At 38.1% G+C, this 27650-nt stretch overlaps 1 protein-coding gene and 1 non-coding gene across 2 annotated transcripts in view; one reads left to right on the top strand and one right to left on the bottom strand.

Annotated features, from left to right (window-relative positions):
• The first annotated feature begins 7059 nt into the window (after positions 1 to 7059).
• On the top strand, positions 7060 to 7166 carry LOC111812731. Its single transcript, XR_002818151.1, has one exon. It is a non-coding gene; the product is annotated as a U6 spliceosomal RNA (small nuclear RNA).
• Positions 7167 to 22355: 15189 nt separating this feature from the next.
• The window catches only part of LOC101572076 (mitochondrial inner membrane protease subunit 2-like), a 307127-nt gene continuing 301832 nt past the window's right edge, over positions 22356 to 27650 (bottom strand). The window contains exon 3 of the mRNA XM_004641646.2: positions 22356 to 22635. Coding sequence (XP_004641703.1) covers positions 22516 to 22635 — 120 coding nt within the window. The 3' untranslated portion in view covers positions 22356 to 22515. The remainder of the gene's footprint in view (positions 22636 to 27650) is intronic.

Below are 27650 nucleotides of genomic sequence, written 5' to 3'. Positions count from 1 at the left end.
AGAAGCAGAAGCAGAAGCAGAAGCAGAAGCAGAAGCAGAAGAAGAAGAAGAAGAAGAAGAAGAAGAAGAAGAAGAAGAAGAAGAAGAAATTTAGAAATCAAACCATATACAACACCGTAGCAGGACAATCCTATGACATTTTGTTTTTCTTGCCTCTTGTTTATTTTTAATACTTTCTTTAACAAACATTTACTTTAAAGAGAGTATAGCAATAATTGATATGACATTAGAAGCTGTATGCATTTAGAAGACCAAAATGACAGGTATTTTAAGCTTGGGTTTAGTATTGCACATTGCTGTCCTATTAAGATAATTTTCTTACTTAGGTTTTAAGGTTAGCATTTCATCTTTTCTATTTTGCATTATAAAATGACAACTCAAAAGTGTAAGCTTAAAGGGGAAGTCAGGAAAGGGGAAGGAAAATATGTAGTTCTGCCTTTGATCTATTTAATTTGGGTTGATGATGAGCTCGTCAGCTGACCCGATATGTCCAGGAGCAAGTAGAAATGGACTGAAGGAGAAATTTCCAGGCGAGGACAGAAGACTATTTGTGCATAATTATCTATTTGAAGATAGAAGTTAGCCTGTCTTTAATTGGGAGGTTTAGCTATAATTTCTGCTTCTGCTAAAAGCTGAAGGAAGTGTTTGAGAGGATTAACTTTTTTCTCTTCAGGGTAACTTTCTGAGGCTGGCACTAAGGAGTGAGTCACATACTTAATAGATAGCAGAACACAACGACATGGTTCCTTGCAGATCTGGGTTCTAGAGCCCCCAAATTATTGAGATTTCTATTATCTTTCCAATTTTCCTTCAGCCTGTGAAGGATAAGAAAATTTCATTATCTTTTGAAATAGTGCCTTGTCTCTAAACATACCCAAAGTCTTAAGCATTGCCTATTCCCAATTTATTCTCCAGGAGCATTTTTATTTTTAGCTTTGTTTCTTGCAGCTAAAAAGTTTAGTTCATTCCCTGAGGAAATGTAACAGTCTTCTCCCTGGGAAAGAAACCTAGAAACATTTGTCCTGAGTGATGTACCCCTCATCTGGTGCGTGTGCACAGATTCTACTGGACATTTCCAGGGCATTGTTTGACATTTAAAGGTAATGTGTAAAATTGAGTAATATGGTACCTTTGTCACACATTAAGGTGATGGGAGCCATGCTTCAGCTAAGACATGCAAGGTCTTTGATTTCTCCCATAGCAAGAAATTATATCCAATAACATGTGCTTGGTAATTACAAACCTTTGTGTGGGCATCAATGCCATATGCATAATACACCCAGTAGCACCATTTCAAGGTTGCAGAGTTACATTTTGTGGACGAATCATTTATAATCACCACTGCCACTGCAGCAGTCTGCTGTCTTTTGCTCTATATGGGTGTTTCTGTAGCAAATTTTAAATTTGCTAAGTGGTTTCTTTAAAATGCAAGTTAGTGTGTATATGTTTGAGCTATTTCTTAAGAGAGTATGAAAAGACATCACCATGTGCTTTGGTAAAGATTAGGATAAGAGAGAAGCTAATAAACCTTTTTGTCGATGACTTATAACAGTAGAATAGCCTTTTCACAGTTGTAAAACATGATACTTTCAAATGTTTCTACCAGGTCATTTTACCTCTCTGAATTAGGAGGAATCTAATGAAATGGTATAGCTTAGATGTTTTTATTTGCTTAGTCCTTCTTGCTCACATTATAAGACTCATGACGGAGTCTTCCTTTATTCAAAATTTTCTTTTCTTTTTAAATTGATCTTCACTTTAATCTTGTTAAATATGCACTGTACTGAAAAGGGAACAGCCAAATGATTAAAATCACATACCTTTAGAGCTGAATTTTATGAGTTCAGGTTAAAAGCTTGGTTCCACTATTCCTTGCCTATCTACAGCTGAACATCACTTAAGCTTTCTGTTTCCTTACCCATAAAGCAGAGACAACAGAAATGTCATATTGAGTTCTTGTTGGAATTAATACAAGTAGCTCATACATATTATAGTTTAGATCTAAAATGTCCCACCTCCCAAAGAATCATGAATTCAGAAGTGGAGCCTGGTTGAAAAAGGGGGGCAGGACAGATCTCCAAGGGTGTTTTCTTGTTGTTGGTTCTTACTTAGTCCCTTTGCTTTTTGGCTGTCAGTGGGCAAGCAGCTTGCTTGTGCTATGATGTTGTCCATGACCTGGGGGCCAAACACCCATGAGATGAACGCTCTGAAAACTGAGTCGAGTAAGTCTCCCATCCTGTAAGGTGTGGGCATCAGTATGTTAGCTTAGTGATGGGAAATGGACCAATGCAAACGGTTAGTACTGAGCACGAGGTCAGTGCTATGACTGCTCTTGACCATGTAGCTCAGCAACAGGTGAAGTTGCTTTGCCAGTGAAGTTTGAAGAGGTTTAACATGCTGCCTAGAGAAGCCCTCACGTGTTGTAAGCCAGGCTTGGTGGGTAATTTCCTCTGAGGCTGAGAAGACCAGGATGCTCACAGGAATGTACACAGCAAATGCCAGGCTCTGGAGGTTTCACATAAAAGTAAGGCCTGTACTGAAAACTAGACTAGAGGCCATGTATCATGTGTGTTTCATTCTGGTAAAGAACTTGTGCTGGGCCTGGTGGCACACCTGTAACCCCAGCACTTGAGAGGGTCAGGCAGGAGGACCACTGTGAGTTTGAGGCCATCCAGGGTTACTAAGTGAGTTCAAGGTCAACTGCATAGTAAAACCCTGTCTCAAAAAGATAAAAAAAATTATTTAACTTTTGTCCATATCCTATCGGTCTATGTGCAGCTGAATTTAAAGGAAGTGGACTAATAGATTTGTCAGAAGAAAGATTACCACAGCCCAGTGTTCACACTGTGGTATGTGTGCTTCTGGCGACTGTTAACTAGATGCATAGTGGGCACGAAGAGAAACTGTAGAGCAAAAGATGTGAAAAGTTTAGAGTTTCATCAGAAAGGGTTCAATGAGAATATGGCTGCTGGAAAGATTAGCATTAAAAAGAAGCCAAAGGGCTGGCCAGATAGCTCAGCAGATTAAAGTGCCTGCTTAGGCAGACACAGGAACTGGGGTTTGATCCCTGGCATGCCCTGCCAGCCCCACCCCCAGGGCATGCTGAGACAGCAGTTGAGACTGGGTGTGGTGGCACAGGCCTGTAATTCTAGTGCTTGGGAGGCTGAACATAGGAGGATCTCTATGAGTCTGATCTGTGTAGTGAGACCCTGTAGACCTTGTGCTAAATACGAAATAAATAAATAAATAAATAAATAAATAAATAAATAAATAAATGCCAAGTGTTTTGCATAAGGATAATAGGAAAGACATTTTGAAGGTATCTCAGGAAACAAACCCTACTCAGGGGTAAAACAATCTCCTTTAGAGGTCTTTGTTTTGAAAGGAGAGCTCCAGGACACCATGCCTATTCAGGAATACCTAGGGAAGAGTCTCTCTGAGCTCATCCTTCTAAGCACCCAGATGCCACTGTAGCTGTGGGCAGGGGGGAAAGGCTATTCACACTGGCAGCAGACCTTGCCATCATGCACATGGTAGAGGGTTTTTAGGCATGCAAAATGCCAAAGTTATGGGTTACAAAGGCTTCCACTTGGATTTCAGAAGAAGGCTGGGAGGCCAGACAGAAATGTGCATCCATTCCAGCCAGGAGTCCATAACTGTATGAAACTAAGAGAGTAAAAGCAAAGGTGCGGTGGTAACCTCAGTAAATTGGAGAAGCCAGGAATGTCATATGTCTACTGAAGAAACTCCAGGAGGAAAAGCCAGCCCAAGAAGAAAGTCATGTGGGGCTCAGAGAGCAAGGTTACAAGAGCAGAGGTGTCCCAGCCCTTTGCATCTCATATATCACCACCACACACTGCAGGTGCTATAGATGGAACGATTGTACTAACTGCTTACCACACTGGCTTTCAGTCTTGCTTTGATCTAATTCCTCCCCATTCCCCTATTCTGCTGTTTTTTGGAAGTGTTTACTGTGTGCCATTGTATGTGCCACTATCTGTTGAAGGTATTGAACCTTCTTTTTGATTTTCATAGAAACTTAAAGTTAAGAGTTTGCCTTGATTCTCAGAGGATATTTTGGACTTGGACTTTTCAGCAATGCTGGGACTGGGACTGTTCTTCTGCAATGCTGGCCAATTCTTAGAGTTGGACTAAACACATTCTGCCTTCCATGGCAAGTGCAAGGGCCTGAGTTCAATCCCTGGTTCCGCAAAATAAATAAATAAATAAATAAATAAATAAATAAATAAACACATTCTGCACAATGAGCTGAATATGAACCTTTTCGGGGGCCAGTGATACAATGGTATGACTCAGCTCTCTGATGCCTCCAGATGTCATGTGTTCAGAGGTGGGGCCAGGCTGAAAGAGGAGGATCATTCTGCCACCACCTGAAAGGGTACATTCTTGTCATGGCTCCTCATCTCTGATTCCTGATTGCCTGAAGAAAGGAACTTTTCTCTCCCAGGCCCTTATGCTATAGTCTTTCTGCCTTGAAGCCAACAAACCATGAACTACTGAAACCATCAGTCAAAATAAACTTCTCACCTTTAAGTTGTGGGTGTCAGGTATTTTGTCCCAGTCATAGGAAAATGACAAACACATATAATAATTACATAGTATGAGCTATACTTCTATAATCAGTTTGCCCATGAAATAATAGTGTTAGAAAGGTACTGCAAATTTTCCAGGATTATACCGCTAGCAAGTGACTGACCTAGAATTTAAATACAGGTGTCTCTGACTCTGACTCTGAGTCTGACTCTGACTGTGACTCTGACTCTGGAGGCCAGACTCTGAGATCTGTATCATACTTTAAAAAAGAACAGAAGAAGACAGGTTCTCTCAGGCAGGATGACTAAGGGGACCAGCATCAATACTGAATGACAATCTTCGTGTTGATAAATATTTATAATTTTATGAAACTATTTTGATTGCCTAGATTTGAGTAGGTTAGGAGTCTATGCTAACATTAAAATAAACCTGAGCATTACTGAGACCAAAGTTGAATAATTTTTCACTAAATTCCTTTCTTTGAAGCCCACAGCCAAACTACAGTGGCTACATCCTTTTGCTCTTAGAAGTGCTATGTCACTAAGTTTTGGCCAGTGAATGGTGAGCAGTCCACCTGCTTGTTACCAGCTGACAATATTTAATAGGCTATATCTCCTTTTTCAAATTAAAGAAAAAAATAATTTTATGTTAATCTTTAGATGTCCCTGGCTTTTATTAGTGTATATTTGCAGTACATAATGTTTACAGTCATTCTATAGAATTGGCACCTGCACATCACACATTTAATTCCTTTAACTATCTTCCTCCCTCTCTTCATCTCATGATCCCCTCCCTGTAATTCCAGTTATCTTTTCCTTTGCTCTTTATTTTCAATTTGTATTTCTCATGTAAGGGAAACCATATGACATTTAAATTTGTGTTTCTGATTTATTTTACTTAACATTATGGCTTCAAAGTGCATCCAATTCCCTGCAAATGACTCATGTTTGTCTTTCTGGCAGAGTAGTACTTCATTGTGTGTAAACAACACATTTTCCTTATCCATTGGACCACTGAAGGATATATAGGCTGCTTCCAATTTTTAAATGTAGAAAATCAATTCTTTTTAACATTGACCTGGAGTTTATCAAACTATGACATAAATTCTTAGACCATGATATATATTTTGGAGCCTTTGTGCAGAAATCAATCTCAACCCATGTAGTCCAAGTTAGAAAAATGGTTTAACAACTGTCAATATGATTAAAGTTTTCTGAAAGATAAATACTAGTAATTAAAATGATTAATTTCTATCTGATTGATGTTATGGTTTATATCTAGATGTCTCCCTCAAAGCCTTGTATGCTTGTAGTAGAGCTTTTGGGGGTGGGGCTGACTGGATCATGGGTATGGACTGATAGATTAAGAGAGGGATCACTGAGCCAATCTACTGGTTGCTTCACTCTGGTTGTGAGTGTAGCAGAATGGATTTACTGAACATAGAACCCCAGCCCAGGGTGGCACCAACCAACAGGCTCGTGGTCCAAATGGAATATAGAGGAACAGATGGAAGGCAGGGTTGCTGCTTGGTCCTTCCTACCAACATCATGGACAGTTGCTCCTCTTCCATGCCCTTTGCCTTGCCACCCTGCCTGGAAACCAATCAACTATGGACTGAAACTTCCACAAGCTGTGAACTAAAATAAAACTCTCTTTTTAACTTTGAATGTCAGGTAGTTTGTCCCAGTCATCAGAAAACAACTAAGACAACTGACATGAGATAAATCTAAAAATGAATTAAAATGCAAAAGCATATATTAAATGTGTTAATTACCAGATAATTTGCTTAATAAAAGGAATCACGAGACAGTTTGGAGTCACAGAACAGCCTTATCACAGGTAACTGCATCCATGAATCAGTAATAGAAGGATATGCTTTAAGAGACCAGGAGATCTCAGGCTGAGGCTCTCATTCCTGGGTTACAATGATGCCCATATGTCCAAGTATAGAACTACTATGTGCATGGCCATATGTGAAGTACCTTTCTATTAGGGAGTGTGAATCTTTCTATGAACATCTCCTAGAATGATCTGCTCTCCTAGACACATCACTACTCATGACCAGCCTTAACAAGTAAAACCTCACAGGTGCCACTAGAACCAGGTGCAAACCACATAGTTACCCTAAATAACTTGAAATATCACTTCTTTTCAACCAAAATCTTCCACAGCATTGGTCAAGGGGTACTGGCCATACTACAGAGTACCTGGGGATAAAAACATCTACTCAGTCCAGCTGAGATTAATATAGGCTGCTGTAGCCCTACTGTAGGTTCATCTTTCTATAAATTCTCTAAGATAGAACAGTGGTGTGATTTGGTGGGATTATATGGGAGCTGTATTATTTTTGGAAACATAACTTGATATGAAATTTCCAGGGGCCGGGGAGATGGCTCAGCAGAATAAGCACTTCCCTGGCAAGCGCAAGGGCCTGAGTTCAATCCCTGGTTCTGCAAAAACAAACAAACAAACAAACAAACAAACAAACAAACAAAAATGTTGTTTGTGCTCACTTCGGCAGCACATATACTAAAATTGGAACAATACAGAGGAGATTAGCATGGCCCCTGCACAAGAATGATACACAAATTCATGAAGCATTCATATTTTTGAAACTAAACAAAAAAGGAGATACAAATGAATGACCATGTTGTATCTGTATATTCAAAATAGTTAAGATAGATATACAGCTACATTCTCTTAATTCAATGAGTAGAGGGATTTGTTCTAATAGTGTTTGTAAATAGGATATCATATCTACATCTTGTACAACAAATAACCGCTAAGAAAACAACATGCAATGTATTAATTGCAGAAACTGTCCTACTAATTTGATTTGAAATTGTCTCATTGCTATTTGTTTCTTAATAAAATTATGGGGGGAAAAAAAGAAATTTCCAAATAGCAAACTGTCACTATGTTTTGCCATAATCATACAACTGGCAATAATCAGAAGAATTTGGGAGTCTCCAATCTGAAGCATGTTCTTATCCTCAAACTACATGGAGATTAGGTTACAGACAGGTAGAAGAGTGTACTATTTTTAATAAGTAGCTGTTTGCTGATATGCGTATGAAAGTGATGGTGTTGAGCTATTGGGTGATTAGGACCTGGAAATAATGGGGTAAGGATGGTAAATACATAGCTATGCCAGAATGGTGACTCAATTGCTTATGATCCCTTTGCTGAGTGTTATGGTTTATGTCTAGTTGCCCCCCTCAAAGCCCTATGCAGTCATGGTGCAGACTTCTAGAGGTTGTGATAAATTCATGATCCAATTCTGGGATTATGGGTATGAGCGCTACACCCACCCTGGGGCGATAGCCTGGATGAAATACAAGAGAGGGAGAGAGGCTTTCTCTCTGCCACTGCTCCTCCCTTTTTACTCATTGCTTTTGCTGTTTTCTACCACCATGAATGGCTGCCCTCTGCCATGTACTACTTTCTCTTGGAGTCAGCCACATATGGACTGAAATCTCCAGAAACTGTGAGCTAAATAAACCTTTCCTTCCTTGGTTTTGGGTGTCAGGTATTTTGTCCGAGCAGTAAGAAGAAAGTAATCAAGTTAATGAGTTTCTGGAAAGCATTTGAAAGAGTTTCCTTCTAAACAAGTTCATTAGCAGTTAGGTCTTGAATACCCTATCATTGTACTTTAGCAAACAAGGCTAAAAGTGAGCTATTTATATGAACATGTACGTATATTCACATATTTCTCATAGCTGTAGACTCTGGATAGGAACAATCTCTCTACACTGATTAGCACATTTACGATTGAAGACATTTGAAACACACAGAATTTTATAGCTTTTCATCAATAATCATTAAATTTAAAAAGTAAAAGCTTACTGAAAATGTATTTTAATGATCCAGGTAAAGCATTATTTTTATGTTATCTATGGACAAATAAATATTGGCAAAATGTGACAAAAGTTATTATTTTTTTTTTCTTTTTGAGACAGGGTATTACTATGCAGTTCAGGCTGGTCTTGTCCTCACTTTTATAGCCCAGAGTGGTCTCTCAGACTCACCTCAATCCTCCTGCCCTAGCCTCCTGAGTACTGATTATGGGCATGTGCCATCATGCATGACTCAAAATGGGACAAATTTCATCAGCAATTCTATTTTTCATTTTTATATGTATAGAGATTTTCTCACATAAAAAGTAGATGAGACTGAAAACTCTTTATATAAAGGAAAGCCATTCTTTAAATATTCATGTTATAGGTAAAATATCACATTATGACCTAGCACTAAAAACAACTGACAACTCAATTATGTCTTTCAAGTTTATTTAAACCAAAGAATTAAAAAGAATAAAAGCTAGCTATTACAGTCATTCACCTTCTCAACACCCAACAATTTCCATTTGAAAAAACTATTTGGCCCATAGGTTTTACAATGTGTGGGAATACAACCTACTAAGATTAGAATTGGGTAAAGTATGCCTTCCTTATATATGAAGGAAGAAGGTAAACAGGTTGATTTTAGAGGTTCTAAAATGGAAGAGTATTCCTCTAAGATTGCATAGGACCCAGATCTGCTGGCAAACCATAAAGTACTTCCAGAGAGGTCTATTCCCAAGAACGAAGAAAGAAGCTGTGAAAACCCTGAAAACAGAACTCCTTCTTCTTCCCTCGTATGTGTCTCTAACCAAAGTAGTTTAAGAATCCACAGGACATTTAGAAAATGATCCCCAGGAACAGTGTGACAGTGATTCAAGGTGGAATATCACTGAAGTAAAGGAAAGACAATATTTTTAGGATGGAATCAACACGGTGTTCCTACCTTTGTCCTCACATTCATCACCAAGGTGATCTTGGGCAAATTATTTAACCTCTCAAAGCCTCAGCCTTCTCAACTGTTGAAGACAGGCAGCAACCTACCTTGAAGTATTGTAGAAAAGATTAAAGTGATATATGGAAGTCATTTAGTGCATGTTATGGTTTGTGTATAGTTGTTCCCCCAAAACCTCATGCAATCATGGGGTGGGGACTTCTAGAGTTTGAGACTAACTCACAATCCACTGGGATTATGGGTCTTAGTATTGCTGGGATTATGGGTCTTAGTACTGTTGGGATTACAGTTGTGGGTACCTTCCCCAGCCTGGGGTAATAGCCTGAATGCAATTTAAGGGAGAGAGACTTCCTCTCTGTTGCCATTGTTGCTGCTACTCCTCCATTTGCTCTTGCTTGCTCTTTGACACCACCATGAACTCTGCCCTCTGCCATGTGCCACTCTGCCTTGGAGCCAGCTGAGTACGGACTAAATCCTCCACTAACTGTGAGCTAAATAAACCTTTCCTTCCTTCATTTTGAGTGTCATGTATTTGTCTCAGCAACGAGAGAAGAGTAGCTGAGACAGTGCAGTACCTAATGCATGGCAAGTGTTCAGTAAATATAGGCAGTGGCTATCATCCTATGATCATCATTGTAACTTTATAGAGCAATTCCTAGGTGGTTGCCACTACCTAGCACCACAGTGTCATGGTGAAAAGCAGATGTTTGGGGCCCAACTTCTTCCCTGTGCCCCACACTGGAAATAATCATGAGAGAAAACACTGATTGGATGAGCTTAGGAGAACTCAACATGGGAGAAAGCAACCATTGGCTCTCTTCTGTACTTTTTCCTCAGAGAAAATTAGCAGTAATAAGAAATCAAAAATTCAGATTAAAAGTCCAAAATATTTAAACTATCTCATCCATTAGACGTATGTTGCGCCATGATATTTTAGTAAATTGATCTCATTTACAAGATTTAATGACCTTACTTTAAAAAATCTCATGAAAATTAAATTCAATAAAAATTAATGTGTGATTATTTCTCCATAACTTAATGATTAAAACTTAGGTTTAGCTGTGAAGTTCTCCAAATTTGATTTAAAGTACAGGTGCCTACAGGAGGAAAATGAAGAAGATGTAAAATACCTTGTAATCTTAGGTATAGGGAGGCACTTCAATTTCTACTGAGTGAGAGCTAAGGAAAATCCATTTCTTTAATTATAACCTCATCAAAAGTATGTTAATCAAATGATCACAGTACATGAAGGATTTAGATCTTCAAATGCCAAAATGCAGGATTAATGCATAGAATCACAGGATTATTCAGTAACAATTTGTGTGAAAATGATAACCACTAATGATCAAACAAAAGCTGCGAGGACTTTTCGAAAGGAAAAGTAAAATCCATCTGTCATTTTTTTCATTTATTATTAATAAAAGGATATTGCATATCCATGTGATAATGTAATCTCCTCAAATGTAAATTTCAATTAGATTTAAAATACTTAACTGTCATTCAGTTGGAAACTAAACAGCCAGAGGTAAAAAGAGAAACTGCGCACACACGGTAGCAAGGCTTTTAGAAAAGGACGTGCCCATGATAGTCTACCCAGGATTTAAACTTGAGATTCAAAATGGATCTTTCCAAAGTATTCACAGTTTTTCAACTTGCTAATGAGCATATAATGATCAGGGAAAAATACATATTAGCTAAAGTTTGACTATTCTAAATGTGAAAGGAATGTGGTCTAGCATGATAGAACCAGTGCAAGTTCAAATGTCTTGTTAGCTCATGCAGTTGCTTTATGTTTCTAATATTTTTTCAGGAGATACTAATTTATCAAAAAAAACACCTTAAAAAAAGACTTATCAAAAAATTCCCCCCAAAGTTTCTCTGACATCTGTGGGAAAATCGCTTTGTTAAAAACTCTTTCTTTAAGGGGATTTAGCTGAAACAGTATTTTCAGAAATAGGAAGATCACATACAATGAATATATTATAGGCCAGAATGCAAGTGTGAAAGTAGCTGCAGACATAGATTTTCTGAAAGCATTTTATTGCTATTAAATGTTTTACCAAAAGGGCTCATTTCATCAGTCTATAGAAATTTAGAATTGTTTACAAATGAAAAAAGACCATGCATTCCCATGAAGCCTACAGAACATGGTGAAGATGGAGTACAACATTTGGTAATCTCTGAAAAGAACTGGAATCTGACCCTCAATAACAATGAGGAATGTAAAGAGTGGGTAAGGCATGGCAATGCAAGCACAGTGGCCCATGGTACAAGGTAGAGAGGAGGATGAGGCAGCTTCTGGGTGAAATTTCCCATGAACCTGTGCGCACTGAGATAAATTACATACGCAAGGACTTCTGGGAAGATGCTAAGGGAAGGTGCCAGAGTGCAATCCAACTACTATTATATTCAGCATTACCTTTTCTAAAAAATCAATAGATTCCAGAATGTGTACCTTTTCTACTAATAGATTTCCTGTGATTTCTCTCAATTTTTCCTAGGCTCACTGATCTAATTTGTAAGGAATTTCATGTCCAATGTAAAAAATAACTAATATTTTGTCATTTTAAAATAAAATAAAATGTTAAAATGTAAGTTGGTGTCTAGTAATGGCTATTCAAAGTCTATAAACTATCATTTAACACATATTTTCTTTTGGGACAAAATATAAAACCATCAACATTTCCCTTCCCCGCCACAAAGTGAAAGGAAGAAAGGGCAGGAGGGACAAAGAGAAAGAGGGAAAGAGGAAACCCAGAGAACTACACTCTGATGTTCTTGAGGTAAATTGCATCTATCCATTTGCCACTGCTATGAATGACTCCCTGATTGTGGCTAATATAGAGAGAAAAGCTCAGGCTTCTGGGGACAGAGAGGTCCAAATACATGACACCAGCACGTCATGAAGGCCTGCTTAGAGTGTTCTATAAAATGCCAGAGAGGACATCATGGTGACACAGAGTAAGCTTGGCAGAGAGAGTCCACTTCTACAGCAAAGTGTCTTTCATAGAGCCCAGTCATCTACTAATTGATTAACCTATTAATGCAGGGAAGGGATGGGCTAAGCACCTCCCCAGTGTCCCACCTCTGTTCCCTTTAACAAAGGAATTTCAGGATTAAATGTCCAATACACCAATCACCTCTTTCCTTTTTATGTTTTATATCCCTCTTTATGATTAGAAAAGAATTAATGAGTTGAATCAACAAATATTTAAAAAGATGATTCATAAATAAACAATTACCCCATTTTCTGAATCCTGTCTGCCCACTGTGCCCATTTTACATTTATTGAGAACTGAGGTAGGGAAGAATATCATGCATGAGTTACTATTTACTATATAAATTACATTTGCTACATTTTAACTTTAACTTCTCTTTACCCCTCCAGATATTCCCTCCATAGTTCTGTCAACTAAGTTTCTGGTACATAATAAGCATTCACATGTGAGTTTCTTGATAAATATTGGACCTGAGTTCACATAAAATCTAAGAGATGGGGAATAAAATCAAGAACAATGAACCCCTTCCAGATATGATTCCACTGATTAGATGTTGTTTTTGGTACTGAAGGTTGAACTCAGGACTTTGCGCTTGCCAGGCAGGTGCTTATACCACTGAGCTATATTCCCAGCCCTCAATTATCTGGAATTATATACACATCTATATGGATGTAAATATTGTACCTATAATTTCCATAAATAATATGTAGAAAAGAAAGGAATCCAACAGATCATTCTAGATTGAATTCTGTAGAAATGGGCTAAAATGTCATACCAACATATGCACTTGTATTAGCCATATTTTGCCTCTAAAATTATACAGGATTCTAGAAGTCACAATAGAGTACCTTTGGAACAACTTTCTTGTCAAGTGCAATTTAAAAAACTCAGGAATCTGAGTGGTCCTACTAAGGACATTTAAAATGAAAGTTCTGCACTGAGGAGAGACCAAGAGATGTGCATGGCATTTGGCCCACTTCTCTTTGAAGGTCTTTGTAGGTGTGAATGAAACAGCTGAGAGACTTAGAAAGTGAGAAAATGGCAGCCTCAATAAAAAAGAGCCCTGGTAGATATTAGACTGAGACCCCAAGTGTTACACATGGAGAAGATGACCAAAACATAAGATTCTACTCAGAAGTTAATGCTTAGCAAGTAAATTATATCTTTAAGTAGGCTAGATTTATTTGTAAAATTTATCAAATGTAATTTTGGGAACTGAATTTAAAATACAAGAGTATACAAAATTATAATAACAACAAGGGCCAATGAGATAGATCAGCAGACTAAGTACCTGCTCAGGCAGGTGCAGGGACTGGATTCGATCCCCGGCACCACAGGCTTCACTGGCCCTACCCCCAGGTACACTGAGCCGGCCACTGAGAACTGCCTGTAATCCCAGTGCTGGGGAGGTTGAAAACAGGAGGATTACTATGAGTCTGAGCTGCATAGGGAAACCCTGTACCAAATACATTTAAAAAGAGAACTGAACAAACACTAGGAGAAAAACAGAGGACAGATATAGGAGAATTATAAATATTTAAGTATACATGTAGATAGTTTAACAGAATTGAGTGGAAATTCTACAACTGAAAAGTATAATAATTGAAATATATGCCTCCAGGGATGACTTTAATAACTATTTACACACAAGTCCTGAGAGAATTTGTGGCTTAGAAAACACCTCAGAAAAGGTTCCCAGACAGAAGCATTGTATAAACAAAAATTAAAACAAGGAAAATAACTCGTCAAGAGTAGATGTATGCTTTGTGTAAAGAGGAGAACAGACAAAATAATCAAACAAAATTTGATTAGATAATGGCTAAAAGGTGTCCAAACTGATGAAAAGCAGTCACATATTCAAGAATCACTGAGAACTCTGATAGATAAGAAGCACAGAGGAAATCACACCTAGAGCTCTATTCTCTTTCAGAAATACCACTGCCGCTTGCCATGGACCAACTTTCCTACAGGGAACAATAACTATGGTAGGTAATACATTTTACAACTACTTGAACTCTTGTAGAGTGAATAAAATAGGCAGAGACTACAATGGCTGTGTCACTGAAAGAGGGGAACCAAACTGGGTGAGATCTACATTAGGGTGGCTTTTTCCTTGAGGAAGATCTTTCTGTTTCTGTTTCTGTTTCTCTTTCTCTTTCCCTTTTTCTCTTTCTCTTTCTCTTTCTTTCTCTTATTTCTCTTTCTCTTGTTTCTCTCTCTGTATCTCTCCTCTCTTCTCTCTCAAATTAATTCATATTAATAATACAAATTAATGAACTTCACTGTGATATTTCTACACATGCACATATAGTATTTTACTTTCACTTTCCCTAATATGTTTTCTGCCCTCTGTCTCCCACCTTTCTATTATCCCCTGCCCATTACCTAATAGTCCTGTGAGTATACACTCTAGCTCCTATGACACAAGATGGCCAAGACCAAAAAGCCTCGTCTTATTTGCCTGAAGCATCAGAAGCTAGAGCTGGGCTGACAGGGACTGAAGATTAGAGCAAAATCTAGGAAAGAGGATCTTGAGGACAACTCCCCAAATCTGTGCATAATTTATCCTTAAGTCCTTAGCTGAGTCCTCAGGGCTACACAGATAGGAAAGGTGTCAAGAAGCCTGACAGAGAGCAAGAGCTACAACTGGAAATGTGAAGCAGAGATCTCGGTCACTGTGCACCACTGGGGAAACAGATTTGGAGTTGGAATCCCATCAAGTTACAGTGGGTTGCTGTGTACTGTGGGCTTTCCACTGAAGGTCCAGAAGGGCTATTCTTTAACAGACTTTATCCCAGGACTAAGGGAAAATACAGACCTTCCCCAGTAAAGTGTAAAACTCAAATTCAAGGTAACTTTTACTTGTGTATCAGAACAAAATTTAGTATTCTTCATAAGAAATGTTAGAAAAAAGAGACTTCATAGTACATCACTCCAAATTTCTTGTATTATTTTTAAAAATCAGTGAACATGCAAAGGAAGAGAACAAGAGAAGGATGGTCATAAATCAAGAGAAACAATAATCAATAGAAATGAATACTGAGATAACTCTGAAGTTGTGACTAGCAGAAAAGATTTTTTAGGTTTGCTAATTCTCTATATGGCCAAGAAATTAAAAGAAAGATGGTCATCCTAAATACACAGAGGGGTTGTCTGAAGAGAAGCATAGAAAAAATTTCTAGAACTGAAATGTACAATATCTGAAGTAATAAAATTCATTGGTTAGGGTTTAAAGGAGGTAAAAAATGGTAGAAGAAAAAAATCAGTGATCTTGAGATAGAACAAATTAATTATTCAATCTGAAGTACAAAAAGATTTTTAAAATAGGTCTTCAGTAGCCTGTGAGATATAAAAAGCAATTAATAAATACATAAAAGAATCCCAGAGGGGGAAAATGATAAGCAAGACTTTCCGAGGAAATGATGGCTATAAAATTCTCAAGCTTGGTATTAAACATCAATTTATACACCCAAGAAACTCACCATACATGAACTAGCATTCACAGAAAACCACAAGTAGACATATGATAGTCAAACTGTAGATCAAAGGCAAGAAAAAAACCCCTCAAAAACAAGCACATAAAAGGAGCTATAGCATCATTAGTGAAAAAATAACTCATTCTTAGCCAGAGAAACCAAAAGAAAATAGAATATTTCATATAAAATAATAATCACTGAACTAGAATTCTACAGTCTGTGAAAATATCTTTTAAAAATATGTGCTGAGTACTTCTCAAACATCCCAAAATCTGGGAGAATGAATCATTAGCAGACCTTCCTCAGAGAAAATACTGAAGGGAGTTCCTCACGCACAAGGAAATTAATTCCAGATAGAGACATGAAAATGAAAGAGATGAACAGCAAATAGAAGAATAAATTGTTAAAGTTCTGGTCGTGTGAAACAGTATGTTGCAGGGCTATAAGTATACATACAACTTTTAAGTGCTATGACATGAAAGTTTGTCTTCCCGAGAATTCATGTAGAAATCTTACCCCTCAAGGTGATAGTAGTAGGAGCTAGCGATTTGACAGGTGACTGGGTCAGGAGGCAGGGCCCGCAGGAAGGAGGCCAGAGCCCTTTCACAGAGGCTTGGCAGGCCTGCTGGCCCTTCCTGCTACGCGAGGTCACCTGAGAAGACTGTCAGGCTAGAAGAGGCACACGCTCACCAGTGACGTCATTGGCACTTTGCTTTTGGATTTCTCAACTTCCAGAACTCTAGGAGATATGAATTCCTTATTTAGCAGCCTAAGGTATTTTGTTAAAGCAGCTCAAAATGTCCAAGACAGAATATTTGTTTCCATTATACTTCGAAAATATAGACTTTTATTTTGATTAAAATTAGGATTTTCTATATAGCTTAATTCCCAATGGAATGTTATAAATATAGATAACATTTTTATATACATATATGATCTGTTTTATATGAAGTATGGTTTCTTATCTGTATTTTGGCAACATATAATATATGTATATATAAGTATGTATCCATAATATGCATATACAGATAATTGTTTTTAGGGGTAGAGAGTTGATAAAGATTTTAGGACATATTAGCAAGTTTGGATCATTATTAATTTCTTATGGGTCTGTAATATCGCTACACTTATTTATATAAAGTGGCAAAAACTTTATTTATTTAATTTTGTATTTAGCACAGGGTCTCACTACACAGATCAGACTTGTAGTGATCCTCCTGTTTTCATCCTCACAACTTTGGGATTATAGATGTGCACCACCACGCCCAGTCTCATTCTCAGTCTCAGTGTCCCAGGGGTGGGGCTGGCATGGCATGCCCAGGGACTGAACCCTCAGCCCCAGCACCTGCTTATAGGCACTTTAAGTACCTCACTCCACGGAGCTGTTCGGCTGACCCCAAAATACTTCATATATGAATCAAAATAGAGTATTTCTTGAAGCAACTAGCCTGGTCCTGGTCCTCAGTGAAGAGACATAAAGTTGGAAGCTATGGGGGGGAGGCAAGGCTTTTGTTCTGGATTCAGAGGAGACAATCTACCAGCCCCTGAGTTAAAACAGCCAAAAGAGAAATGCCAGCCTTGTAGCATGAAGCTCCTCTGCTCAAGAATATGTGGTGCTCTGAATCCACAGGGCCTCCTAACGTCTAAACAGCAACACAGATCAGCAACTAGAGTTAATCAATGATAAAAAGCCCAAGTAGGACCATGGGAATACTTGTATAATATGTATTTTTTAAAATCATGTCATAAAACCATCAAAGAAACTACCTCTCTACAGCAAAGTTGCTACTTAAAACATAAGAAAACTTTAGAAACCAGACTGTCTACTTAAAATGCTAAAATAGTATGTTACATTTATAAGAAACAATAAGATAAAAACATAAGTAAACAAAATCTGCCAGAAAATAAATATTCAATGCTAAAGTGTATATTCATGTTTTATTTTTTTAATTTTTATTTATTTATTTTGTGTGTGTGTGGCCCGCTCAGCCCACCAGGGGGCGGGGCGGGCTGGCATGTGGTGCTGCGGGATTGAACCGTGGTCTGCGTGCTTTGCTTAGCTTAGCTTGTTCTAAATAGGTGCTTTAGACCACTGAGCCATCTCACCAGCCCCTATATTCATGTTTTAGAACAGAAAATTAATGATAGGCTATTTTGATAAACACGTCCCTGTCTAGAATGCATACTAAATCATAAAACAAAGAAATAACACAATGTTTTTTAGGTTATACACATGCAAGATCCAAATATGAGAGCAGTAAGGCAAATTCAAAGAAGAAAGTAAACAGAACAGGATTGCAATGCAAGAATCTAATCTGGGAGTGGCAGTTCTGCGAGATATGAGAAAATGTTCTAGTCATTGCATTCCTGTTAATTTATCAATTTATCAGATTTGTGTTGTTTTGAGATAAATTTTAACTATGTGGCCCATGCTGGCCTCGAATTTGCTGTGGTCTTTAGCCTTCATGGCTGGGATAACAGGAATGTACCACCATGCCTGGCTGCAATACAGTCTTACTGATATAAATTATATATATTTGCCTTCTAGCTGGTGCAAAAGAAAGAACTGACACGGGGTAAGGACAGTGAGAGTGTCCTTAAGGAAATAAAGCAGCATGGAAGGACAGAAAGCAACAAAAGGTCATGGCTACTTTGTAAGGATGACCAGGGAAGCCCCATGAGGAGGCAATTTTGAGCTGAGAGCTGAATAAAGGCAGAGAGGGGCTCTCAGGTACATAAATGTAAATGTTTTTATACTGTGAAATAATATGAGGGCCAGCCAAAAAGCTCAGTGGACTAAAATGCCTGCAAGCAGGTGCAAGGGCCTGGAGGTTCAATCCCTGGGCCTGCCATGCTGGCCCTGCCCCCAGGGCACCCTGAGATGGTGACTGAGACTGGGCATGGTGGCTTACACCTGTAATCCCAGCTCTAGGGAGGCTGTAAACAGGTGGATCACTATGAGTTGGATCTAGTAGTGAGACCCTGAACACACTGTAGATCCTTCCCTAAAATACAAAAAAAAAAAAAAAAAAGAAAGAAAGAAAGAAAGAAAGAAAGAAAAATGGTCAAAAATGGATCCTTTAAACATTTCCATTTGTAATTATAGAGTAATATAATGAAAAATTGCAGAAACCAGGTCATTTAATTAATGATACTGAAATTTTTTGGTTCCGTTTCAGGTGCCAGTCTCTTCCCTCTTGACCAAAATAATGCCAGAGAACTTCTATATCTATAGTATTTTCGAAGTTTTTTTTTTTTTTTTTTTTTTTTTTTTTTTTTTTTTTTTTTTTTTTTTTTTTTTTTTAATTCCTTTCCTTCTGACTATCTGAAGTGAGCATGCTAATTTGGTAGTTTAGTGTACATCCAAATTTACACGTTTTTCCACATACAACACACTTTTTTAGAATAAATTCTTTGTGACTTTTGCAAAAAGTGACAAAACAAGGCAGATCTAAACCCTCTTGAGACACAAGCACAATTTTATATTCCGTAAATTAAATGTGTAAAACTTAATACATATGCATCCTCCAAACAGTTTACTGGCAATAAAAGTAGAAATAATACAAGCAACTGAAATAGATTTACCTGGATTGGCTTGTAAATCACAAAAGCATAATGCTATTCAGCTTGAACGGCTCTGCCCATGGTACCTCTTTTGGTAAAGTTGTCCTCTTGCCCTAGAAGTCCCCCAATACAAACACATTCACTGTCATGTCTGTCCCCATAGCAGTTATTCTATGGTCCATTCTTAATGGTAAATTGCCCAGCACCTATTTGCCTTTTCTCATTTCTTCCTCTTTCCTCTTATAGATTATGAGAACCTTTGTTTCATTCCTCTTGATTTTTCCATCCTTAACATAACACTCAGCATTCATATGCTGATGAAGAATTCTATGATCAATTTTGTGCAGCCTTGTTACCAAGTGGAGCCAGGGAAAGCCTACCTTAGACTAGTTAGTTCACAACCTGGCTGGGGAGAGAGTGTGTACATGATTAGTCTACAGAGTGAGTGATATACTTAAGACCTCATATATTGGGCCTAAAGTCACATTTCTGAGGAAGCAGCTCTTGAGACAAGTTGTTCAATGAGCATTAAGTGTCGCCTCTGTGGTGAGGTGCCAGGTGGCGAGAGAGCACATAATTGAATAGAGAGAATATTCTCCTCCTCTCTGAAGATTTACAACCTGAAATTAAGAGTTTACGTAAGAGTTCACCGGTAGTAAATAAAAGTAGCAAGGTTGATGGCCAATTTGCTAAAGTGCTGAAATACCGAATTCTTCTACACCAGTAGTAAGCAGGAGCTACACTAGGCAGCCCTGCTTCGGTGGTTATTCTCCTCCCCTAGTCCTTCTTGTGAGATCCTCTGACTTCTAGTTCTAGCAACTAAATATTTGTCTCAGTTACTCTTCTCTCATTTCTGGGACAAATACCCAACACCAAAAATGAAGGAAGGAAAGGTTTATTTGGTTCACAGTTAATGGAGGTTTCAGTCCATACTCAGCTGGCTCCAAGGCAGAGTGGCACATAGTAAAGGGCAACCTTTCATGGCAGCAGCAAAGAGCACGAGGGCAAAAGGGAGGAGTAGTAGCAACAACACCGGCTGCAGAGTGCAAGTCTGTCTCTATCTTTCTGATATTACATTCAGGCTATCTGCCCCAGGCTGAGTGCAGCACTCTCACCCATCATCCCAGCAGTATTCAGATCCATAATCCCAGTGGATCATGAGCTAAGCACAAACTCTAGAAGTCCACCCCTTGACTGCATGAGGCTTTGGGGGGACAACTAGACACAAACCATAATAAATATAGAGCACTAAATACTCCACCTGTCATCTCAGGGGACACTTTGCCTGGAGTAAGAGGATTTCAAAAGTAGAAATGTTGATAATTCAGTAAACAGCTATTAAAGACTAGAGTATGAAGTTCTAGCTGGAGAAGACAGGAAATGGAAGTGAAGAGAAGAGCGATGAAGATGCATGAAAAATTTTACTTATTTGTTTATATATTTTTTACAGAGTCTCCCTGTGTTCTACTGGCTTCGAACACATGAACTCATTCTGTAGCCCAGGCTGGCCTTGAAGTTGCAGCAACCCTCCCAATTGCTGGGATTACAGGTATGCACCACTATCCTCGGCTTCCACTGAAATATTTTAAGCAGATGTGGCTTTTAAACGTAATAATTCTGACTGACTTTAGTATACAAGTGCTCACTAATGTTTGTCCAAAAAGTGATTGTTGTGCTATTAGCAGTAATGAGTGCTCTTGCTATTCCTGCTCTCTGTGCTCTGCTGTTGCTCTTTATATTCCTGCTTGTTAATGAGGAGGTGGCACATACATCTGTAAGGTGGCACCCACAGACATTATCAGGGATCGTGTCTGCTGATGAAACAGAAAAGACCAGATGAGCACACGTAATTGATCTACAGACTTTGTTTACATCAGCACAAGTCTTTAAGAAGAGGGAAAAGGAAGGTAGCTTTATAACAGCTACAGACTTGTATGGGGGGAATTTGCTTCCTATTGTTACAAATTACAGACCCTATTATTCTACTGTTATTCCCCTATGCCACTGGTGATGTCAGTGTATAGACTTGGATTCTGGTTGATATGGAGTGATTTTTGCTTTCCATTTCACTTTCTGTCAAATAGTGGTGGATGCTGATAAATAGGTTTATTCATCACCACGAACAGGTCTGAAATTACTCAGAAGTCTTGAATTGAAAAGGACCAATAAAATGTTTGATTATATGAAAGTACTGATTGAATTGGTTCTCCATCACTTTAATTCCTTCCTTTTATAAAAGGCAATGTGTTTCTCATTAATGAATGTACAATTAGATGATAATTAATCATCTAAAACAAGACCTGAACAAATCATTGCTTCAACATCACAGTTTACTGTTCTTCGTAACTGGCAGTCATTACATTGTAGGTATTATTAATTATAATTCCTATCATTGTATGCATGTTTTCCATATACTATCTTAATAGTTAACAGCAAATTATTGTCATCGAATAATTTTGAAAATCATTTAGCACATGGACTAAAAATCAGAACGCAAATCAATAAAATTAAGCACAAAAAATTATCTTGAATTCACCTGAAGACAATGGCATACTAATGAGTTATAAAGAAGAATAAATTTGAGTTATTTGTAGAAAAAGAATGTATCTTGAGAAGATAATACAAAGGGAAATCAATCAGTCATAAAGGCTACCTCATAGTGTCCCTAAAATAACAAACCTAAAATATAAGTAATTTAAAGAGCAAAATAAGAGTGGCAGGTTATAAAATGGGAAGCTGACTCGGTAGAGATGGAAAGAAGACATAGAGGAGTGAGAGGGAGGGCGGGTGAGGAAGCAGAGTAAGAAGTTCCAAATATGAGTGTAATTGCTATGTGTTGTAAACACAGTATTAATTTTAAAAGGACAGGTGCTATATGTTCATATTTCCAAAGGTCTGCATATATTTTGTCCTGGAACTGAAAAACGGCACCAAAATTTAACACAGACTCAGGTGTCATTCACTACTGTTTCATATTTTTTATTTTTCCTTAAGAATACAAATTCTCAACGTGACATAAACGTGTGTTTCACAGCATCGTAATGTGGGAGCTCTTTCCCTTCCCGAGCTCCTCCTCTGTACCCCGGCACCTGCAACTCCAAAGCCAGCAGTACGGGTGCGCCCAGAAGTCACTTTTCTTCACTCTGCACGGGTGAACGCTCTGGGGGAAGAAAAGACTCTAATTTCTGCCAGCGCTCTGGAGGCCACAGGATATGTGTTGCATGGGCATGCAGAAGTCCCAGGGACACCTGAAACAATGGGAAACAGAAAAATAACAAAGAAATCATTTTATAAGGCTCATTATTAATGTCATGAAAATTAAATTTGATTCAGGTCTGACATGCCAGGGAAAGACAGTGTTGGTTAAAAATAGTAAATAGTTATGCTACCTTGCACAGGTGCTTTATGTATGTAAGCAGCTTTAATCCTTATAGGAACCATTTTAAGTAGGTTTATTGCTTCCATTTTATTGATCAGAAAACAAAGTGCAGAGTGGTTAAGGAATTCACAAAGCCTAATTTAGCTACCAAGTGTTATAGTCTGGTTTTAGCCTATTATATGGACCACAAAGCATGAATCTAGTTCAGAGTTTGGTTTCAAAATTTCTTACAGAAAACTTTCCTGTATAAAAACACTCAGAGAGACCTGAAAAAAAATGTGGTGAAAAATATGTAAATATGTAAAGGGAACACTTTATCTGGGTAAGGGGATTCACCTACTGGAGGAGCAGCAAGTGTAAGTAGGTAGGCTGGGCAGGGTGACAGAACCGGAAATCATGAACCGGAAGTTATGGAACCGGAAGTCATGGACAGAGCTGGAAATTAGGCAAGCCCAAGAGGTGGGCTGGGAAGTGAGGGAGAAGTGTAGCGGTCATGGCAGGTGGCAAAAACAAACAAACAAACAAACAAACACTGAAGAGTGATCTGGCAGGAAGCAAGAGAAGGGAAGGGGTAAGAAACTTCCTGGAAGACTTAAGATTGAGTCCAGAGGTATAAAGGGACTCATACAACTTTTAATCTCTCTGAAGAAATTCACTTGAGAGAGCCAGAGAATGTGGCAAACTTGTGTAAACTGTAGATCAGAGTCCTATCCTCAGAGCTCACCACTAGCCTTTCAACCAACCCTGGAAACCTGTGTCTTTTATTCTTGTTATTGTTAATACCAGATAATATTTTAATGGTATTTAGATGCTTATAAGACATTCTTATTAAGCTCATACTTATTGAGTACCAGACGAAACCAGACAACACATGTCCATTTTACTTATAGCTTATCTTCAAATGCTTTCTCCATATATTTTTCATTAAAATTAACATACCAATACTACTTCTATTAAAACTCCTCTCTATGCATCTGGCCAAATAGCTCAGCGGGTTAAAGTGCCTGCTTAAGCAGACACAGGGGCTGGGAGTTTAATCCCCAACTTGGGAAGTTGTAAACAGGATAATCACTACAAGTCCGATCTATGCAGTGAGACCCAGTCCTAAATACAATAAATAAATAAGCAGATAGACAGATAGATAAATAAATATTTTAAAAAACCCATCAGTTTACCCAGACGCTCAAAGCAGAAGTAGACATCAGGGAGAGATTTCCAAAGATAGCTGGAAACACACTATGGGTTTAGGGTGCTCAAGGGGCCCGGCCTTAACAAATTAAAATACAAACCAAATAAACTCAAAAGTTAGTAAGAACCCCCAAACTCAATAAAAGATTTTTTTAACTTATTTTGAAAATCAAACTGACAGAAAATTTGAAAATACAGTGCAAACCAGCTCCACTCACCAAAGCCAAACAACTATTGCCATTTGGCAGCGGTCATTTTGTTCTCATTGAATGTTCATATGTGTGTACATATGAACACATATACATTTTTTGGAGCTATTTGAAAATTATTCATATCAGGCTGAATATAAATACTCAGGGGTTTCTTACTACCCTTTGCATTTATTTGGTTTTCATTTTAATTTGTTAAGGCTGTTCCCCTTGAGCTCCCCAAAATCTAAATGCTTCAGTATACATCTCTACAAGATAAGATCATATCCTACTTGAACTCATAGTATATTATGCAAGATATTTAATATTAACATAGCAATTTTTTTTTTTACTTTTTTATAGCAATATTATTTAGTGTAGAGTCTACATTCAAAATTTTCCCATTGTTCCAACAGTGTCTTTTCTGTTTTATTTATTTATTCATTTATTTATTTATTTTTCTGTATTTAGGATAGGGTCTATAGGATCTCACTACATAGATCAGACTCATAGTGATTCTCCTGTGTTTGGCCTTGCAGGACAGGGATTACAGGCACACACCACCACCCCCAGTCTCAATCCCTATCTCAGTGTGCCCCACAAGTAGGGCCGGCACACATACCAGGGATCGAACCCAGGCTACTGCACTCTGCCTAAGAAGGCACTTTAGTCCACTGAGATATCTTGCCAGGCCTGCTTTATTTTTTTAAATTCACCATGTAATCAAACATCACAAGTCACATTTGGTGGTCACTGGTTTATTTCCATTTCCATTTACTTTATTATAACCTGGTGTCCAAGAAAGTTGTCCTACAAAGTGCTCCATATCTAGAATTGCCTGATTCCTTTCTGTCATAAATAGATGCAAGATAAATGTTTGGGGAAAGAATGAAATGTACTTGATATTTTATTTTTCCTTTCTGTCACACTGTGTGGCACAGAATACCAGTTTGTTCTGCTGTTGTAATGCTAAGTTTGGCAATTTGACAAAGGTGATAGAGAATAGATCTCCCCATTCATAAACACACCTTTTCCTTTTTTTAATTAATAAGCAATCTGTGGGATATTTGGAAATGTCAACAGCATTTCACCTCTCAGCTTTATTATGCATCAATGATACAGCCTTAATTATTCCTTACATGGGGGATTACATAAACAGTGTCTCTTCTCCATTAGTCTCTTGTATTTGTTAGCTGATATTTTTCTTTTTAAAAAGTGCCTTCTCTTTCTCAACCCTAGTTGCTTGTATTTTAATCCTGAGCATTCCTTTTTAAGTCAAAATCTATTAGTCTGTATTTTACATTAGATGCTCAATGTGCTTACCTTGTACCTTGTGCCTGTTTCACCTGGAATCAGGTATTTCCTTAAGGAATCTTACTTTCTTTTAGCATGGAATATCATTTAGAAACCAAAGTCTGCCACTAGCTGTGCTTATTGCTCCTGGGTAACGATACCCTACACCAATTCAGAGAATGAGCAGCACCTGAAGGCTCTCCCTCCTCATGCTGTATTTTTCTCTCCATCACCCATACCAAGCACCCTGGCTCCCAGAAACATGAACACATTCATTCTTTTTATCTGTTAGATATGGGGGAGAGATATTTAGAATGAATAAAACCACTACCTCAACTGAATTTACTAAGATCAAGAGATCTGGGCAATTATTGTGGCCTTTTCACTATTCTGTTCTGCGTTCCAAGTAACTGAGCACTGAATAGTGGTGAGTTATAAAGTGGCCTGTTTCAGCTCATAGTTCTGCAGGTGCCCAGTTGAGGAGTCATTTCTAGTGATAGCTGTCCTGGTGGCAGAGGACATGGCAGGCACGAAACAGGATGGCATGTGTATATGTGACTCTCTGGTCTTGGAAAGTCAACTGGAATTCTCTCATGGAGAATTGGACCTAGTGACTCTAATCCCAATCATCCCCAAAGAGTTCTCCCTCCAATCACCACAGTGAAGTTAGTCCAATGTGCCTAAACTCCAGCATGGTGTATGGGAAGGGGAAGGTGTTAACAAGTTTCAAAACCCAGCAGTTCTAAAAGTACATATCACTGTAAGGAGTTTGGCTGAGTCATAGAGTCCTATGAGCCAAGTTCATTGATTGGAATCATTTTTTTTTTTTTTTTGCCCTCCAACATAGAATATGCTACTGTAACATATACATGTTTATTTGTTTCTATTTACATTGTTTTAGGCTTTGGTCTTGTTCCTTTTTTGATTCAATTATTATTCTCAAATAGATAAACATCTGCATGATCAAAAAGTAAAAATTATTTTGAAAAAGTATGTTAGACATAGTAATGCCTCTTTCCCAAATGCCCACATCCTAATTGCTGCAAGTTTTGAATATTACAAGGCAATGGAAAACTCAGGTTGCTCCTCAGCTGAGCTTAGAGGGAGCATCCTGCATGATACAAGAGGCCCCAGTTTCAGCACAATGGTCCTCATCTGGGAAAGGTAGGTAAAATATACTCTAAACCATCCTACGCATTCATGCTAGTAGTGGAAATGGACAGGAGATTTTCCTAGGCCTCAATGATCTGTTCCAGGACACTGTGGTTTTCAGTTCCACCTCCATCTTTTCCTTGATTTTTCTGAGTTCACTTTTTTCATATGGATGATTTGCCAATCTTTTAACTTGGGGGAGCTCCTGCCAATATTTGCTTGCCTGCTTAGTTTCAAAGCTCAGTTTTGGACATGGTGATTTAATTCTGGTTTTTTAATCAACACTTACTTTCCTGAGACTAATTTATGATGCTTTTATTTCAAACATTTATTAAAGATACTACTCTTGCTTCCTGAAAAACGTAATCTTCAAAATTATGAATAATGATGAAAATTCTATCAGATGGATAATATCAATGTTGTTCATAAACATGAAAATACAAAATCCATTTTCATTCAAACTACTGCGACTAATAGAAAAGAGCCTATTCACTAATCCCATTATCTTGTGGATGTTTATTTTTTGTTCACCAGTCTATAGACATGCAAAGATTATAGGGAATATAAAAGAACATAAAAATCCAGAAATACATGAACATTTTCAAATTAAAAGTTATGCTACAGGGATAGCTTTGACTTCCACACTTGGAGTATTAATTAGGGTTCTTCAGAAAGGCAGAACAGGATGTGCAGAGATAAGGAGATTTATTTTAAGGAATTAGCACATGTGATTGTCAAGGCCTGGCAATGTCCAAAGTCTGATGGGGAAGCCTGAAAGAAGGAAGACCAAGGGAAGGCATGCAGTTTGAGTCCAGAGGCCATCTGTGGCTGAACCAGGAGGAGCTGAGCTGTAGACTAGGTGCCAGGCTTTCTGGGGGCTCATTCCTTCTTGCTCAGAGAAAGGCAGCCTCCTGCTCTCCTCATGGCTTCCACTTGGTGGAGGAGGCCCACCCACAGCACAGGACAGTTTATTTCATTCAGCACTCTGATTTAAGTGTAAGTCTCATCCAAAAACACTCTCATAGAAACATCCAGAATGCTTTTCCCAATATCTGGGCACCAT

The sequence above is a fragment of the Octodon degus genome, unplaced genomic scaffold, assembly GCF_000260255.1.
Source record: "Octodon degus isolate 3935 unplaced genomic scaffold, OctDeg1.0 scaffold00139, whole genome shotgun sequence".
In the NCBI taxonomy this organism is placed as follows: Eukaryota; Metazoa; Chordata; class Mammalia; order Rodentia; family Octodontidae; genus Octodon; species Octodon degus.
Note: the sequence above shows the minus strand (reverse complement) of the source record. Positions and strands in the feature narration are given on the sequence as shown.